The 19,765-nt window shown below is 32.3% G+C and overlaps 1 protein-coding gene across 1 annotated transcript in view; it reads right to left on the bottom strand.

Moving 5' to 3' along the window:
* Positions 1 to 19,313, bottom strand: part of LOC142356956 (uncharacterized) — a 25,266-nt gene extending 5,953 nt beyond the window's left edge. Inside the window, exons 1-4 of the mRNA XM_075408693.1 lie at positions 19,103 to 19,313; positions 2,931 to 3,074; positions 2,125 to 2,328; positions 1,247 to 1,489 (exon numbers count right to left, since the gene is read on the bottom strand). Coding sequence (XP_075264808.1) covers positions 1,247 to 1,489; positions 2,125 to 2,328; positions 2,931 to 3,074; positions 19,103 to 19,304 — 793 coding nt within the window. The 5' untranslated portion in view covers positions 19,305 to 19,313. The remainder of the gene's footprint in view (positions 1 to 1,246; positions 1,490 to 2,124; positions 2,329 to 2,930; positions 3,075 to 19,102) is intronic.
* Positions 19,314 to 19,765: the final 452 nt, after the last annotated feature.

Consider the following 19,765-nt stretch of genomic DNA (forward strand, 5'->3'; position numbering starts at 1 on the left):
GTGAAGCGAAAAAGCGATTGCGGCGTCCATTTTTGTCACTCTAATTTTGAACTAGAGTGAGAAAACGGTGTTTGAAAAAAATTCGCTTTGTCGCTAGTGGTTTTTTTGTTCACATGCGGCAATTTTTTTGCTTACTTTTCTTTTTAGTTTTTTTTTCGTTATCTGGGATCGGATTTTTTCTAAATGGTTTTCCCAATCCATTCATAATTCATTAGAGGCCTGGTTTTTTTGTTTGAACCAAATTTTGATTAGTGGTTTTTTGTTCACATGCGGCATTTTGACATTGATTTTCTGTTTTTTTTTTAAATTTTTTTGATCTGATTTTTTTCAGAAATGGTTTTTTTTCGAATTCACTCTTAGCCCATTCTAGGTCTAGTTGTTTGTTTAGTCAATGAAAATTCTTTGAATTGTAAGTCAGGACTTGTTCTGCTATGTTTTTCAATTCGTCGTCTCCGTCGATGATTCTTGAGACGTGACTTCTTGGAAGTGACTTTTTCAATGACTTCTACTGCTTTGCAGTTAAATTTTTTGTACGTGACGTCATTTCTGCTATTAGGTGAATTGCGTGACTTAACTCACTCAAATAAATGACTTCTGAACTCAATTATGAAATTTTAATTTTTATGAACATTTACTAGTTAAAGATCAAAGGTGTGCATCTAAGTAGTGCAAAACTTATATGCTCTAATTCTTGAGTATTAGTCTTCAGTTTTTGATTTCGAATATCAATTTTGAAAAACGTTTTTGAGCTTTTTCCTTATAGACCGTATGTGTCATAAAATTGACAGTCCGATTTTAACCCAAAAAGTCTAGTGGTCTATTAAAAGACTGGTGGTCGATCTGTCTATCTTATTTCTTTAGTTGTTTCAATTCATGGAAGGCCACAAGCGTCTATCGCGGCTATTTTCTGGCAATCTGCCGGCTATGTTAGTAACACTGTCCTTCGATATTTTTCAATGTAATTTTTTTCTCTCTTGAATTCAATAACCCATTCGTCTTCCAGCTCAGTTGACAATTATTCCAAAAAAACCAGCTAATGCGGGTTCATTGAGCCTTTTGTAACTTACTTGTTCCTAGGATAATCACTCTGGCAACTCAGAGTCACAGAGTCATTAGATTAATTAGGTAGCCCAAATATTAATAATTAGTTTAACCCAACTGTATATCCCATAAAGATTGCTCTTTCTTTTACATCATTTTCCAGTGATGCCTGGAACCGGGCCAAACGAACCATAATTATATTTACCCTCTTGATTGTGACTTGATGGCACAGGACGCATCTTTGTAACACGGCGATGTACTATCTTGACACAGGTAGCTGCGTTGAAAAGCAGAACAGAACCAACAGGGAGGTACAGTGTGAACACATCCGCGTACTCCTTGTCGAACCAGGAGAATTTATCCTTCAGCGCACAGTACTTGAACTGCGAATTGTCTAAGAGAACAGCCACACGTAGCTCTCGAAAGAACAAGTTCGGACTCATTACACCTGATAAATATAATAAAAATTTAACTCAAAAAGGTTAGTTGGCCTGAGTGCACAATGGTTTTGTTCATGAAATCAATAGAGAAAGTAAATAGAAAATTAGAAAAGTTACTTCAAGTAAGTTAGTCACCAAAAGAATTGCTCAAGAGAGTTCAGTGAGAATGGGGTACCTTACTTTCAATAACTGAAAGCTATTAAGAATATCAACAAAATCTAATTCATTTGAAGCGCTTTGATTATTGGGAATGCGAAAAATTGAAAACCTGTAAGCAACTGAAATTTATGTTTACCAAATGTTCATTTTTGTTAAACTGAAATTCATGTTCACCTTTGAAACAGACTATTTCTAGATAATTATAAGTTGAACTTCAGAAAGGGATTTATTCTGTTTCGCAACCCCCTCTCCCCAGCGTTTTTTAATGATGCCCGCATAAAACTTGCGTGTTTTTATATAGCACTAAGTAGCAAATAGAACGCAGACCGGGGCGCGGGGGAGGGGGATTAAAATTATGTCTCCAATTAGCTGGGTGCGGGGTAGGGGAACAGAACAGATACCTCAGAATGGCATCTTAAGTTAGATTGCATTTCAACTTTAAGCTGGGTCTTTTCTTTCAAATACTTAAACTGGAGCTTTTAACCTATGGTGATGAGTGTTGATAGAAGGAGAAAGTAGGTGGCATTGGAGGCAGTGAAGTAGATGCGATAGACATTGGGCAGCCAAATGGCCACGAAACGGTCAATGGACAAGAATGCGTAGGAGAATCCAGAGCAGCCGTAGATGGAGTAGGTGACCACCATCATAATCTTACATCCGATGTCACTCCCCTCTGTCACAGGATCCACTATACAATAAACTCAATTTCAAGGACGAACTTTGAACCATTAGTGCTTGTTGATCAGTTCAGCTGATCGGATCCCTACTCCCTCACCTCTAGCATTCCCCTCCCTCTCCCGCTACCTTTTATCCAAGAGCTACGTCATTCAGAATTATCCTCTGAATTGATTGCTTAGTGATTTGATTGGGTGACAAGCCTTAAGACTTTAGCGTCAATATAGACATACAAAGGATAAGGTGCTAGACCGCTAGACCCAAATGACCTCTATTCAGTCCATTTGCATCAAGGGGGGAGGGGGGGGGGGTAAAGTGACCCAAATTACAGTCCGGAGAGTGTTATCGTCCTACGATAGTCTCGACAATCGTCACACAAAGGTCTGACCAGAGGATGCTTAGGTCTGCCAGGATCTGATAAGAGGGGCAAAGTGTGGAAATTGTCTGATCAGAAGTTGCCAGGCACCGCACCTGGGCACGGCACCTCAACCTGGCTAAGGCAAATACATCCATCAATGATCAGTGAAGTCATGTCTAATCAAAAGTCTGATCCAGATCTGAGGGTAATGTGTAGAATCATTGAATTTGGTGACATTTAATGAACAAGATACCAACAATCATTGAACTCCAGGACGGCTCTCAGCATCTCTAAGCAGAGTAGATTGTCCAACACTGCCACATACTGTAAAATTGCCTTGGATGACGTTGGTCTCCCCAGATTTGACGCAATCAACCACGTGATCACACCAGATATCAAACCTAAAAAGAGAAGTTTTATTATACATTTGACGCATTTGGTTTTTGATATTTACAAGGATGCTCGTTAATGTGCGTTCGCACATGATGTTCCGACCCGAGCTCATCTACATTTTTGACATAATTGTCAACCTAATGATGAGATAATTAAAACTAGATGTTTGAGTTTAAAAAAATTGTTACATAACCGAACTGCTAATTGAAATACATAACACCACGCCTAATTACAGCGCTCAGAAGATCTGTCATTAGAAAGACTACGAGAAAAAAAAACAATCGACAAAATGAGCAAAAACATAAATTTTTTTTTAGCGAATATGCTAAAGGAAGAGAAAAAGAAACACAAATATTGACCAGGCACAAAAGTTATATGAAAACGCATATTGTCCAACAAACAAAACATCAGTTACGACATGATATCAATAGAAAAGTGGTTTATGAATTACAGTGAGTTGGATGGAACCTCTCTATGATGAGAATAAATTACAAGTTGACGAAAAGAACAAAAACTGAAAAGTATAAAAGTCTTTGAAACAAAAAATATCATGAACTTAAATACTCTTCGCCATAAACTGACTGTATTAATTAACATCATTCATTCATTCCTTATTTAGAAGCCTATGAGACCAGTCAGCATTTTAAGACGACATGAAGTATTTAAGAAAATTTCACAAAAAACTGAGCGAGAAAAGTGTCAAACCCAATAAAAGAAAAGTTTTTGGTAAAAAAATTTTCTTTTTTCAAATACTTTTTAATAGCAATGGAGTTGCTCTTTCCTTAACGACATGCCTTCAAAAGTATACAGAAATATAATACAACCACGAAATTTTTGAGAAAACCAGTTTTATCAGCGCCATTAAATTCAATAGCTTTCAACGGAAGTCAAAAAGTACTCTAAGTTATATCTCAATGAGAAAAAAATGATGTTTGTTAATCAACAGGAATCAACGGGGCATCACAATAAGTCTTATGATTATGAGAACAACAACAAATCCATGCAAAAACCAGAAATTCATTTGAGAATTAAAAAAAAATGTTTCGAAGCCATTGAAAACATAATCGTTTCTCTGAAAATCTTATCTATGATCCATTGGAGGTGACCTATGAAACAATAGGAGCTATTAATGATGGATAATGAGATAAGATGTCAAAAGAAACAAAATTACAAAAATTCGATTTTTTTTTGAAATTAAGAAAACTCGTGGCATCGATGTCATAAAACCAATAGTTAGTAGTTCAAACCCCCTTACAAAATTAATTTTGTATGCAATAAAAAAGAAAGGGGTCATGTCAATACTGAGATTGGCTGACATATCTTGGAAACATGTTTAATAGAGGTTAGCGTTCAAAAAAATTTTGAAAATTCAATAGCTCTCAGCGGAAGTCAATAAAAAGGCAAAGTTATTCCCCGATAGGAACATAAGGATGTTTGTCAATCTTACTTCATCAAAAAAACATCATAATGAGTCTTATGATTATGAAAACAACAAAAAAGCAGGCAAAACCCAAAAAATTCAGTAGAAAAGAGTAAGAAAGTGTCAGAGCCATTTGAATCATAATCTTTTCTCTGCGAACTTTATCTGTGGTCAATTGAAAGGTTTTTCTAAGCTACTGGGAATTATCAAAATTAAAATACACTGATAAAAATTGAAAGGTAATCAATTACAAATATCAAATTACAGAAAAACATATATCAAAAATTTTTAAAAAAAATTATGAGAACTTGTGGCATGGAAGTCATAAAAGCAATAGTTAGAAGATAAAACCACTAACCAGATTCGTTTTAGATGCAGTTACAAAAGAAAAGGTCTTTTGATTACTGCGAATGACTCACCGATCACGAAAATAAGTTTCAGTTTGGTTAAAGTAAAAAAAAAAATTTTAAAACTTATTTTTGAAGTCTTAACAGCCCTAAATTCAAGAGCTTTCAAGGAAATCCAAAAACTACGCTACCATATGCCTCGATGGGAAGAAAAGGAGTTTTGTCATCAATATATTATCGAAAAGACATCATAATGAGTCCTATGATTATGAAAACAACAAAAAACAGGCAAAACCCAAAAAATTCAGTAAAAAAGTGTAAGAAAGTGTCAGAGCCATTTGCATCATAAACTTTTCTGTGCGAACTTTATCTATGATCAATTGAAAATTTTTTCTAATCTACTGGGAATTATTAAAATTAAAATACACTGATAAAAATTGAAAGGTAATCAATTACAAATATCAAATTACAGAAAAACATATATCAAAAATTTAAAAAAAAATTATGAGAACTTGTGGCATGGAAGTCATAAAAGCAATAGTTAGAAGATAAAACCACTAACCAGATTCGTTTTAGATGCAGTTACAAAAGAAGAGGTCTTTTGATTACTGCAAATGACTCACAGATCACGAAAATAAGTTTCAGTTTGGTTAAAGTCCAAAAAAAAATTATAAAACTTATTTTTGAAGTCTTAACAGCCCCTAAATTCAAGAGCTTTCAAGGAAATCCAAAAACTACGCTACCATATGCCTCGATGGGAAGAAAAGGAGTTTTGTCATCAATATATTATCAAAAAGACATCATAATGAGTCCTATGATTATGAAAACAACAAAAAACAGGCGAAACCCAAAAAATTCAGTAAAAAAGTGTAAGAAAGTCTCAGAGCCATTTGAATCATAAACTTTTCTCTGCGAACTTTATCTATGATCAATTGAAAGTTTTTTCTAATCTACTGGGAATTATCAAAATTAAAATACACTGACAAAAATTGAAAGGTAGTCAATTACAAATATCAAATTACAGAAAAACATATATCAAAAATTTTTTAAAAAAATTATGAGAACTTGTGTCATGGAAGTCATAAAAGCAATAGTTAGAAGATAAAACCACTAACCAGATTCGTTTTAGATGCAGTTACAAACTGAGGAGGTCTTTTGATTACTGCGATTGACTCACAGTTCACGAAAATAGGTTTCAGTTTGGTTAAAGTCCAAAAAAAATTATAAAATTTATTTTTGAAGTCTTAACGGCCCCTAAAATCGAGAGCTTTCAAGGAAATTCAAAAATTATGCTGCCATATGACTCAATGGGACAAAAAGGAGTTTTCTCATCAATATATTATCAAAAAGACATCATAATAAGTCCTATGATTATGAAAACAACAATAAAAAAGCAGGCAAAACACAAAAAATTCAGTAGAAAAGTGTAAGAAAGTGTCAGAACCAATTGAATCCTAATCTTTTCTCTGCGAACTTTATGTATGGTCAATTGAAAGGTTTTTCTAAGCTACTGGGAATTATCAAAATTAAAATACACAGATAAAAATTGAAAGGTAATCAATTACAAATATCAAATTACAGAAAAACATATATCAAAAATTTTTTTAAAAAAATTATGAGAACTTGTGGCATGGAAGTCATAAAAGCAATAGTTAGTAGTTCAGAGCCCCTTGCAAAATTAGTTTTGTATGCAATAAAAAAGAAAGGGGTCATGTCAATACTGAGATTGGCTGACATATCTTGGAAACATGTTTAATAGAGGTTAGCGTTCAAAAAAATTTTGAAAATTCAATAGCTCTCAGCGGAAGTCAATAAAAAGGCAAAGTTATTCCCCGATAGGAACATAAGGATGTTTGTCAATCTTACTTCATCAAAAAGACATCATAATGAACCTTATGATTATGAAAACAACGAAAAAGCAGGCAAAACCCAAAAAATTCAGTAGAAAAGAGTAAGAAAGTGTCAGAGCCATTTGAATCATAATCTTTATTCTGCGAACTTTATGTATGGTCAATTGAAAGGTTTTTCTAAGCTACTGGGAATTATCAAAATTAAAATACACAGATAAAAATTGAAAGGTAATCAATTACAAATATCAAATTACAGAAAAACATATATCAAAAATTTTTTAAAAAAATTATGAGAACTTGTGGCATGGAAGTCATAAAAGCAATAGTTAGAAGCTAAAACCACTAACCAGATTCGTTTTTTAGATGCAGTTACAAAAGAAAAGGTCTTTTGATTACTGCGAATGACTCACAGATCACGAAAATAAGTTTCAGTTTGGTTAAAGTCCAAAAAAAAATTATAAAACTTATTTTTGAAGTCTTAACAGCCCCTAAATTCAACAGTTTTCAAGGAAATCCAAAAACTACGCTACCATATGCCTCGATGGGAAGAAAAGGAGTTTTGTCATCAATATATTATCGAAAAGACATCATAATGAGTCCTATGATTATGAAAACAACAAAAAACAGGCAAAAACCAAAAAATTCAGTAAAAAAGTGTAAGAAAGTGTCAGAGCCATTTGCATCATAAACTTTTCTCTGCGAACTTTATCTATGATCAATTGAAAATTTTTTCTAATCTACTGGGAATTACTAAAATTAAATTACACTGATAAAAATTGAAAGGTAATCAATTACAAATATCAAAATACAGAAAAACATATATCAAAAATTTTAAAAAAAATTATGAGAACTTGTGGCATGGAAGTCATAAAAGCAATAGTTAGAAGATAAAACCACTAACCAGATTCGTTTTAGATGCAGTTACAAAAGAAGAGGTCTTTTGATTACTGCGAATGACTCACAGATCACGAAAATAAGTTTCAGTTTGGTTAAAGTCCAAAAAAAAATTATAAAACTTATTTTTGAAGTCTTAACAGCCCCTAAATTCAAGAGCTTTCAAGAAAATCCAAAAACTACGCTACCATTTGCCTCGATGGGAAGAAAAGGAGTTTTGTCATCAATATACTATCAAAAAGACATCATAATGAGTCCTATGATTATGAAAACAACAAAAAACAGGCAAAACCCAAAAAATTCAGTAAAAAAGTCTAAGAAAGTGTCAGAGCCATTTGAATCATAAACTTTTCTCTGCGAACTTTATCTATGATCAATTGAAAGTTTTTTCTAATCTATTGGGAATTATCAAAATTAAAATACACTGATAAAAATTGAAAGGTAATCAATTACAAATATCAAATTACAGAAAAACATATATCAAAAATTTTTTAAAAAAATTATGAGAACTTGTGGCATGGAAGTCATAAAAGCAATAGTTAGAAGATAAAACCACTAACCAGATTCGTTTTAGATGCAGTTACAAACTGAGGAGGTCTTTTGATTACTGCGATTGACTCACAGCTCACGAAAATAGGTTTCAGTTTGGTTAAAGTCCAAAAAAAAATTATAAAACTTATTTTTGAAGTCCTAACAGCCCATAAAATCGAGAGCTTTCAAGGAAATTCAAAAATTATGCTGCCATATGACTCAATGGGACAAAAAGGAGTTTTCTCATCAATATATTATCAAAAAGACATCATAATGAGTCCTATGATTATGAAAACAACAATAAAAAAGCAGGCAAAACACAAAAAATTCAGTAGAAAATTGTAAGAAAGTGTCAGAACCATTTGAATCATAAATTTTTCTCTGCGAACTTTATCTATGATCAATTGAAAGTTTTTTCTATGCTACTGGGAATTATCAAAATTGAAATACACTGATAAAGAATGAAAGGTAATCAATTACGAATATCAAATTACAGAAAAACATATATCAAAAGTTTTTTTTAAAAACCATGAGAACTCGTGGCATCGAAGTCATAAAACCAATAGTTGGAAGATATAACCACTAACTAGATGCGTTTTAGATGCAGTTACAAAGGAGGAGGTGTTTTGATTAATGCGATTGACTCACAGTTCACAAAAATAGGTTTCAATTTGGTTGAAGTCCAAAAAAAATTATAATATTTATTTTCGAAGTCTTAACAGCCCCTAAATTCAAGAGCTTTCAGAGAAATCCAAAAATACGCTACCAGATGCCTCAATGGGAAGAAAAGGAGATTTATCATCAATATATTATCAAAAAGACGTCATAATAAGTCGTATGATTGTGAAAACAACAAAAAAAGCAAGCAAAAACCAAAAGTTCAGTTGAAAAGTGTAATAAAGTGTCAGAGCCATTTGAATCATAAAATCTTCTCTGCGAATTTTATCCAAGATCAATTGAAAGTTTTTTCTATGCTACTGGGAATTATCAAAATTGAAATACACTGATAAAGAATGAAAGGTAATCAATTACGAACATCAAATTACAGAAAAACATATATCAAAAGTTTTTTTTAAACTCTGAGTACTCGTGGCATCAAAGTCATAAAACCAATAGTTAGAAGATAAAACCACTAACCACATTCGTTTTAGATGCAGTTACAAGGGAAGAGGTCTTTTGAGTACTGCGATTGACTCACAGTTCACGAAAATAAATTTCAGTTTGGTTAAAGTCCAAAAAAAAATTATAAAAAAGTTTTAACAGCCCCTAAATTCAAGAGCTTTCAAGGAAACCCAAAAATTACGCTACCATATGCCTCGATGGGAAAAAAAGGAGATTTGTCATCAATATAATATTAAAAAGACATCATAATAAGTCTTATGAGTATGAAAACAACAAAAAAAGCAGGCAAAACCCAAAATTTCAGTAGAAAAGTGCAAGAAAGTGTCAGAGGCATTTGAATCACAAACTTTTCTCTGCGAACTTTATCTATGATCAATTGAAAGTTTTTTCTAAGCTACTGGGATTCATCAAAATTGAAATACACTGATAAAAAAGAAAGGTAATCAATTACGAATATCAAATTACAGAAAAACATATATCAAAAGTTTTTTTTTAAACTATGAGAACTCGTGGCATCGCAGTCATAAAACCAATAGTTAGAAGATAAAACCACCAACCAGATTCGTTTTCGATGCAGTTACAAAGGAGGGGGTCTTTTGATTACTGCGATTGACTCACAGTTCACAAAAATAAGTTTCAGTTTGGTTAATGTCCAAAAAAAATTATAAAGTTTATTTTCGAAGTCTTAACAGCCCCTAAATTCAAGAGTTTTCAAGGCTATCCAAAAATTACGCTACCATATGCCTCGATGGGAAGAAAAGTAGTTTCGTCATCAATTTATTATCAAAAAGACATCATAATAGGTCTTATGATTATGAAAAGAACAATAAAAAAGCAGGCAAAACACAAAAAATTCAGTAGAAAAGTGTAAGAAAGTGTCAAAACCATTTGAATCAAAAATTTTTCTCTGCGAACTTTATCTATGATCAATTGAAAGCTTTTTCTATGCTACTGGGAATTATCAAAATTGAAATACACTGATAAAGAATGAAAGGTAATCAATTACGAATATCAAATTACAGAAAGACATATATCAAAAGTTTTTTTAAAAAACTATGAGAACTCGTGGCATCGAAGTCATAAAACCAATAGTTAGAAGATATAACCACTAACTAGATGCGTTTTAGATGCAGTTACAAAGGAGGAGGTATTTTGGTTGATGCGATTGACTCACAGTTCACAAAAATAAGTTTCAGTTTGGTTAATGTCCAAAAAAAAAATTATATAATTTATTTCAGAAGACTTAACAGCCCCTAAATTCAAGAGCTTTCAAGGAAATCCAAAAATACGCGACCAGATGCCTCAATGGGAAGAAAAGGAGATTTATCAACAATATATTATCAAAAAGACGTCATAATAAGTCTTATGATTGTGAAAACAACAAAAAAAGCAAGCAAAACCCAAAAGTTGAGTTGAAAAGTGTAAGAAAGTGTCAGAGCCATTTGAATCATAAACTTTTCTCTTCGAATTTTATCCATGATCAATTGAAAGTTTTTTCTATGCTACTGGGAATTATCAAAATTGAAATACACTGATAAAAAATGAAAGGTAATTAATTACGAATATCAAATTACAGAAAAACATATATCAAAAGTTTTTTTTAAACTCTGAGTACTCGTGGCATCGAAGTCATAAAACCAATAGTTAAAGATAAAACAACTAACCACATTCGTTTTAGATGCAGTTACAAAGGAAGAGGTCTTTTGAGTACTGCGATTGACTCACAGTTCACGAAAATAAGTTTCAGTTTGGTTAAAGTCCAAAAAAAATTTTAAAAAAGCTTTAACAGCCCATAAATTCAAGAGCTTTCAAGGAAATCCAAAAATACGCGACCAGATGCCTCAATGGGAAGAAAAGGAGATTTATCAACAATATATTATCAAAAAGACGTCATAATAAGTCTTATGATTGTGAAAACAACAAAAAAAGCAAGCAAAACCCAAAAGTTCAGTTGAAAAGTGTAAGAAAGTGTCAGAGCCATTAGAATCATAAACTTTTCTCTGCGAATTTTATCCATGATCAATTGAAAGTTTTTTCTATGCTACTGGGAATTATCAAAATTGAAATGCACTGATAAAAAATGAAAGGTAATTAATTACGAATATCAAATTACAGAAAAACATATATCAAAAGTTTTTTTTAAACTCTGAGTACTCGTGGCATCGAAGTCATAAAACCAATAGTTAGAAGATAAAACCACTAACCACATTCGTTTTAGATGCAGTTACAAAGGAAGAGGTCTTTTGAGTACTGCGATTGACTCACAGTTCACGAAAATAAGTTTCAGTTTGGTTAAAGTGCAAAAAAAATTTTAAAAAAGTTTTAACAGCCCCTAAATTCAAGAGCTTTCAAGGAAACCCAAAAGTACGCTACCATATGCCTCGATGGGAAGAAAAGGAGATTTGTCATCAATCTATTATTAAAAAGACATCATAATAAGTCTTATGAGAATGAAAACAACAAAAAAAAGCAGGCAAAACCCAAAATTTCAGTAGAAAAGTGCAAGAAAGCGTCAGAGCCATTTGAATCACAAAGTTTTCTCTGCGAACTTTATCTATGATCAATTGAAAGTCCTTTCTAAGCTACTGGGATTCATCAAAATTAAAATACACTGATAAAAAAGAAAGGTAATCAATTACGAATATCAAATTACAGAAAAACATATATCAAAAGTTTTTTTTAAACTATGAGAACTCGTGGCATCGAAGTCATAAAACCAATAGTTAGAAGATAAAACCACTAACCATATTCGTTTTAGATGCAGTTACAAAGGAGGAGGTCTTTTGATTACTGCGATTAACTCACAGTTCTCAAAAATAAGTTTCAGTTTGGTTAATGTCCAAAAAAAATTATAAAATTTATTTTCGAAGTCTTAACAGCCCCTAAGTTCAAGAGGTTTCAAGGAAATCCAAAAATTACGCTACCATATGTCTCGATGGCAAGAAAAGTAGTTTCGTCATCAATTTATTATCTTAAAGACGTCATAATAAGTCTTATGATTATAAAAACAACAAAAAAATCAGGCAAATTCCAAAAGTTCAGTTGAAAAGTGTAAGAAAGTGTCAGAGCCATTTGAATCACACACTTTTCTCTGCGAACTTTATCTATGATCAATTGAAAGTTTTTTCTAAGCTACTGGGATTCATCAAAATTAAAATACACTGATAAAAAAGAAAGGTAATCAATTACGAATATCAAATTACAGAAAAACATAATCAAAAGTTTTTTTTAAACTATGAGAACTCGTGGCATCGAAGTCATAAAACCAATAGTTAGAAGATAAAACCACTAAACAGATTTGTTTTAGATGCAGTTACAAAGGAGGAGGACTTTTGATTACTGCGATTGACTCACAGTGCACAAAAATAAGTTTCAGTTTGGTTAAAGTCCAAAAAAAAAATTATAAAATTTATTTCAGAAGACTTAGCAGCGCCTAAATTCAAGAGCTTTCAAGGAAATCCAAAAATTACGCTAACATATGCCTCAATGGGAAGAAAAGGAGTTGTGTCATCAATATATTATCAAAAAGACATCATAATAAGTCTTATGATTATAAAAACAACAAAAAAAGAAGACAAAACCCAAAAAATTCAGTAGAAAAGTGTAAGAAAGTGTCAGAGCCATTTGAATCATGAACTTTTCTCTGCGAACTTTATCTATGATCAATTGAGAGTTTTTTCTAAGCTACTGGGAATTATCAAAATTAAAATACACTGATAAAAATTGAAAGGTAATCAGTTACGAATATCAAATTACAGAAAACCATATACCAATTTTTTTTAAAAAAAAACTATGAGGACTCGTGGCATCGAAGTCATAAAAACAATAGTTAGAAGATAAAACCACTAACCAGATTCGTTTTAGATGCAGTTACAAAGGAGGAGGTCTTTTGATTACTGCGATTGACTTACAGTTCACGAAAACAAGTTCCAGTTTTCAGTTTGGTAAATGTCCAAAAAAAAATTTTAAAAGTTTATTTTTGAAGACTTAACAGCCCCTAAATTCAAGAGCTTTCAGGGAAATCCAAAAATTACGCTACCATATGCCCTGATAGGAAGTAAAGGTGTTTTTTTAATCAATATATTCTCAAAAAACCTCATAATAAGTCTCATAATTATGAAAACAACAAAAAAAGCAGGCAAAACTCAAAAAATTCAGTAGAAAAGTGTAAGAATGTGTCAGAGCCATTTGAATCATAAACTTTTCTCTGCGAACTTTATCTATGATCAATTGAAAGTTTTTTCTAAGCCACTGGAAAGTATCATTATTAAATTACTGTGATAAAAAATGAATGGTAATCAAAATTACAAAATAAATATCGAAAAATTTTTAAAAAAAACTTATGAGAACTCGTGGCGTAGAAGTCATAAAACCAATAGTTAGAAGATAAAACCGCTAACCAGATTCGTTTTAGATGCAGTTGCAAAGGAAGAGGTCATTTCATTACTGAGATTGACTTAGAATTCACGAAAATAAGTTGAAGTTTTGTTAAAGTCTAAAAAAAACTTTAAATTGTTTTTGAAGTCTTAACAGCCACTAAATTCAAGAGCTTTCAAGTAAATCTATAAATTACAATACCTTATGCCTTGATGGCAAGAGTAGGATGTTTTTCATCAATATATTATCAATAGGACATCACAACAAGTCCAATGTTTATGAAGACAACAACAAATAAAAGCAAAAACCAACAAAAATTTATCCAAATTTTCCAGACGAAAGTGTCGAACCCCATTAAACCATAATTTTTGCTCTGAAAACTTCATCTCTGATCCATCGGTAGTTTTTTCTCAGCCAATGGGAACTATCAACTTTAGGATAATGCATAAATATTTCAAAAGGAATCAAAATTACGAAAAAAATCCGAATTTTTTTTTGAAAACTCGTGTTATCGAAGTCCTAAAACTAAATGTTATCAGATAAAACTACCTACCAGATTAATTTTGGTTGCATTAAAATAGAGGGTGTTCCTGTCATTGCTGAGGATGACTTAGTGTTGACGAAATTAAGTTTAATATCAATGAAAAGTTCAAAAAAAAACCTCGAAAAATTGAATTTTAAAGTCTTAGCAGCCATTAGCTGACCACTCAAAGCAGTATACAGGTTTACTTAATGCACTGTACGAAAGCGAGTTGATTGCACTTTTAGTTAGCGAGTCTACGCCATAGGACTCCCAAAGTTAAGTGAAATCTAAAAAGAAAATCAAATTTTCATTAAAATTTTCGAAAACACAGATTCGACGACAAAATAAAAAAAGAACATGAGTGTTTCCTTGGAAACGAATAGTTTATTCATTGGGTATCAGTTGACTATAATTTAGTTTTGACCTTTACAGAACCTCGAATTGAGAAAAGACTAGTCTCTAATAAATAAAAGTTTGTAATTGCCTCAGTTTGTAACGTGAAATGTATTTTTGAAATAATATTTTTATAGAAAGGCCTTAATTTGAACAAAAATTTCGCTAAAAGTGAACAAAATCATGCAAAAATCATGTGTTCACACAAAACTTTAATCCTAGATAACTCTTCAAAAAACACAAATTTCAAACGAATATTTTAAATTTTTGAATTCTACGCTGTACGAGCTTTTTAATGATACCACTCACATTTCTCTACGATGAATATATCGATCGGCCAAAATTGACTGAACAAAGAAACCCATTTGAGTATATAGTTCCTCCCCCCACAAGTGGGGTCGGAACAATAAACTACTTGCGGACGAGGAGGTAATTGATATTGAGAATGAAATTTTTGATTCAAAAGAGCATTTCACGAGTCATTTTGTTTTATTAATACGGCCTTTTCTCAAATAATGACTTTGAGAGTAGGATAGTTTTTGCAGTAAGCCCTGACCGAACTCGAAGTCAACATCAGTACAACGACATGGACAAGTCAAAAACACGGGCAAGTCTAGATATGAGTCTTATTTTGTCATAAGTCCTACAAGTCTGACAAGTCTTGATCAAGACCTGGATAACACTTGCAGTTTGATTCCCAAGTTAAAATCAACCTTTCAAACATTGGAGTTGAACATTTCGAATTGTAAGAAAACCACCATATCTGAAACGATAAATTAGTAGCCCGAGAAGATCACATTAAGTCGTTTTCAGCCTTTTCAGTACGCGTTTTTGGCACGAGGTTAGCGAAAAATGAGTAAATTTGAAGCATATTCCAGATCTTGATATTGTGACTGGCATTTTACAACAGGCAGAATTACAAAGAAGAATGGTGTGAAGGTTCCCATGTTTTCCCGTGGCTCAATCATAGAAAATATTGTAAATGTTGATCAAGTGATATCCTGTTCGGTCTGGCCAATACATGTCTTGGGTCACGAACCTCATCCTGATTTTTCAAGTTTACATTGTTATTCGCGTAATATCTACGGTGAAACGAAACCAAATATATCTCAGATAGTCTCATCAAAGATACTTTAGGTTCCATTTTAAGTTGGATCTTGAACGATTAACAATGTAAATGACAAGATACCCCGATAAAATATCAGCACTTTAGGAGACTGACTGCATTCTAGATTAAACAAAAAAGAACTTCGTTAGCAAAGTGAAACCTCTTTTTGTACACCGTTTTAAAATTCTAAAAGCGTTCCTTTCTTTTGTACGTTAAAAATCTCTAATTGGCGCAGAGAATAATTGCTCTTTGTCTATGAATTTTGTCTATGAATTTGTCTATGAATTTTGAACAAAAAAAGTTTGTCTTCAATTTAGTTAGTTAACTTCGACAAAAAATACTTCCATTAATTCGAACAGGCTTTTGTATCTTTTGTACGTTGCTTCGCATTAACGTCTATTGTGTAAAGTTCAAAAGCATTATTAAGAAAAATAAAAACTGCTTTGGTTTTTTATATACCCATTTTTTGCCTGTCAATGACATATTTACTAAACCTTTTAATGATGCCTCTCCCGCACCAAAATGTATGTTACTTTTGGTCTAACAACTCGAAAATCTCATTCAGTTGAATATTTGCCTTTGAACTCTTTTGTCTAGTGTTCTCGTTTTTTACTCCTTTTTCAATTTTCTGCTTTCTCGTGACATTCAGTTTATAGAATGGGTTATGTAACAGCTGTTTTAATAATATTTTGGAGCACGCCACATATTTTAATCAGAAGAAATTTTTGTTCAACATACATGTATTGATGGCACCATAGTTGAGTAGTGCAAAATAATTGGAGGGTTTTAATCGTTTCTCTGTTCTTTTTCAATATTTCCAGATAAAAAATACTAGTCTCAGTTTTTGATCCCAATTTTTTATGACTAACAAGGAGGCTCGGTAATGTGCGTTTGCGCATAATTTTCCGACCCCGCTCGACCATGTTTTTTGAACTAATTGTCCAGCAAAGGACAAAGAGATGGAAAACTTTCAAACAAATAATTTTTGTTAGAAAATAACTGATTTATCCATTTAAAAAACCGATTTAGCTTTAGCCACTATACAGATGAAGAAAAAACTCATTATAGAGCCGATAAAAACTGCGATTAAGGAGCGTAAAGGACAAGAAAAACAACAAATTCGAATAAAAACAACAAACATTACGTACGACCAAAACCCAATGACTATCCATTTTATAAAAAAAACTCAATGACAGGGTCAAAACAGCATAAGATAAAAAGAAAACTCAGCCAAATAACTTGCATTTCACCAAAAAAGCGATGGAACCTGTTTTTATGAGAATAATTAACAAAGTACAAGTGGAAAACAAAAAAGGCTAAATTGGAAAAAACATTTACACATTTTAAAAACAAAAAAATTCAAAGTCATGAAAGCGTTTAGCTATCAAATGAAACCATTCAATGGCTTCAATTATACCTTCAAAGAAAACCATTGAGATCTGTTTTTATCCAGAAGCTCATACAACTACAAGAAGAAAAAATACAGACAAAAGTCAAAAAGTCATTTCAATTTTGCGTTTTAACGTTGTGGAAAACTATAAGATCTGAATATATTCACCAAAAATATGCAACTTCAAAGGCTAAGGCGACTTGTCATTATTGCGCCATTTAAGTGATGATCGGACAAGACAGCAAAGCAGAACCTCAAAAATTGTAAAACGTCAATAGATAAACAAATTTCTGAAAACTCGCAAAAAAAAACCGTTGTTTAAATAGTAAAACAGCAATGAGGGCTGTTTTATGGTTCACTTGAAAAAACACTGTTTGTCGTTGTAAAGGGACTACTGTAAAGGGTTGCAGAACTAAAGACTGAAACTGGCAAATCTAAAAACAACATTCTTTTTCTAAACAAAATCCTTGCGTATGTTCATTTGTCTCCGTTTGCACGTAAATTTGACCCTACATATTTGAGGTTGTTTTTCAGAACATTCCGGTTTGTAACTAACAAAAACAAAAATGATAGCCGAAAGATCTTAAAAGTATGCTATGCCAAATTACGATCCAATTATCTTTAAAACCAAAAAGTTCCACAACTGGACCAAACCGGTCTTTCTCCTGCTGCTTGCTTCTTAAAACAAAAAAAATGCTCCAAATGTTACCGAAGTTGCTAATGGGGCCAAAAAGTCATCATACCAATTTTAATTTTTAGATACATGTCGAGTTGTATTAACCAAAAGTCCTTATGTATCAGCTGAAGGCGTTAAAAAATTACCTCAGTAGCTATCTAGATGCCAAATAAGACAATTGAATTTTTAAGTTGTCGAGGCCATAAAATTACTGAGCGTCACTTATAAAACACAATGTTTTCTCACTGAACTCTAACAGATCAAAAAGGAACCTCTCATTAATTCAACCTTCACGTCAATAAGGTGTTTCTTTTAACTAGGATAAAAAATGCAACAAAATATTTCAAAAAGACAGACCAAAAATCCAATCCGAATCATTTTTCATTGCCAAACTGAATCCATTCCGAATTAATTATCAACGATGAGACTCAAACTACCCATATCAGCACTGCGTTGCTGCTAAAAACGCAGTTGTTCTAAAATTTTGCGAATTAGTTTTGTTTGGCAAACGAAAATCAATTTATGCCAAAAAGAAATTGCATTTGAAAAAAAAAATAAATTGATAAAAATTTGCGAAAAACTGCGAAAATGTTAATTCCATAAAATTTTCCGGGGAACCTGAGGTGTAATGGGCCCCTTACTGAGTGATGAAAGATTGTTTCAGCATTTTTGTTTTCTCAACTACCAGTGAAACGGGACAAAGTGGGCCAAAATGCATATTTGGTGCCATTTTTCATGAAAAATACTTAAAAGTGCTGAATTTTCAAGAATTTGGCCAAAAATATTGACAAACTAGTTGGCTAGTTCGTTCAATCAATTCATCAACTCTTTTCTATTTTTAACCGTACAACCAATTGCACTTTTGTTAACAACTTTATCATATTTTGGCTAAAATTGATCAAAATTTAGACAAAAATTACGAAAAATGTGAACAAGGGAACGAAAGTTAGAATAACGTTCCCAATTCTTTAAACCTCGATAACTCCACAAAAAAGCGGAATTAAAAAAATCTTTTTAATTCACACTTGACAAGCTTTGTTATGATACCACTCACCTGTAAGATGAATATATCGATCGGCGAAAAGATACTGAGCAAAAAAACCAGTTGAATATATAGCTCCTCCCCCCACTAAAGTGAGTCGGAACAATTACTGGCCAAACAGCTAAGTTTCAATCATTTCTCTGAATAACTGATTGAATTCTCTAGTCCAGTCAAGCGTATGTTTTTTATTGTTTCCATAAATTGTCCGAAAAAAATTGTGTTGTTTTAAGATAGGCATTCAAATTATGCCTCGAAATGACAGCAAGAAGTTTTGACAACCTTACAAAACTTCGTGCAGTTCTCAGAATGATCTTAAGCTTTCAAAGTTTGGTGCTTGACATCGTTTAACTCTAATTAACAAACCTGTGATGCAAAAAGGAATTGGCATCAGTTTCAGATGCTGTTCGTATTCCCAGAGCCATTTGAATGAACCGTCTGGAAAGTAAGAATTCAACTCGTAGTCGTCCTCCAGTTCTGCTCCTGCGCTGATAGTCACCTCAATCCCGAACCAGCTCTTATTCATGCTGCCAGATGTTACGTTTTCCACAGTGAAATCAATTGCCATTTTTTGTTATTGGCTGAAAAAGTGTATAATGTAGACAATCTGCTATGAATTCGGCATTAAAGTAATTTCAGACCAGAAATAAGTGTGCAGGTTTTTTGGATTGCACCCAAACGCATAATCGCAGTCACTCAAATTGCAATTGACAGCTGACATTCAATAAAATGAGAAAATTACCGCCCTGCGACGGTAGTTTCTCAAGAGCGGTGCCGGATATATATTATATAATACAAGTAGTCTACATTTAGTTCGTTTTTCGTCTACATTTGTTCATCTTTTTCTTATTGGCCAGGTATCTGGCTATCAGCTGCCAAAACTACTGCTAACACTTGCAACTGAAGAGCTCGCTAGCATTATTTTTCAAGAAATCAACGCTTCGTAAGATTATATATATATATATATATATATATATATATATATATGTATATATATATATATATATATATATATATATATATATATAT

This window comes from Convolutriloba macropyga, unplaced genomic scaffold, assembly GCF_964194025.1.
Source record: "Convolutriloba macropyga unplaced genomic scaffold, txConMacr16.3 SCAFFOLD_2763, whole genome shotgun sequence".
NCBI classification, from domain to species: Eukaryota; Metazoa; Xenacoelomorpha; order Acoela; family Convolutidae; genus Convolutriloba; species Convolutriloba macropyga.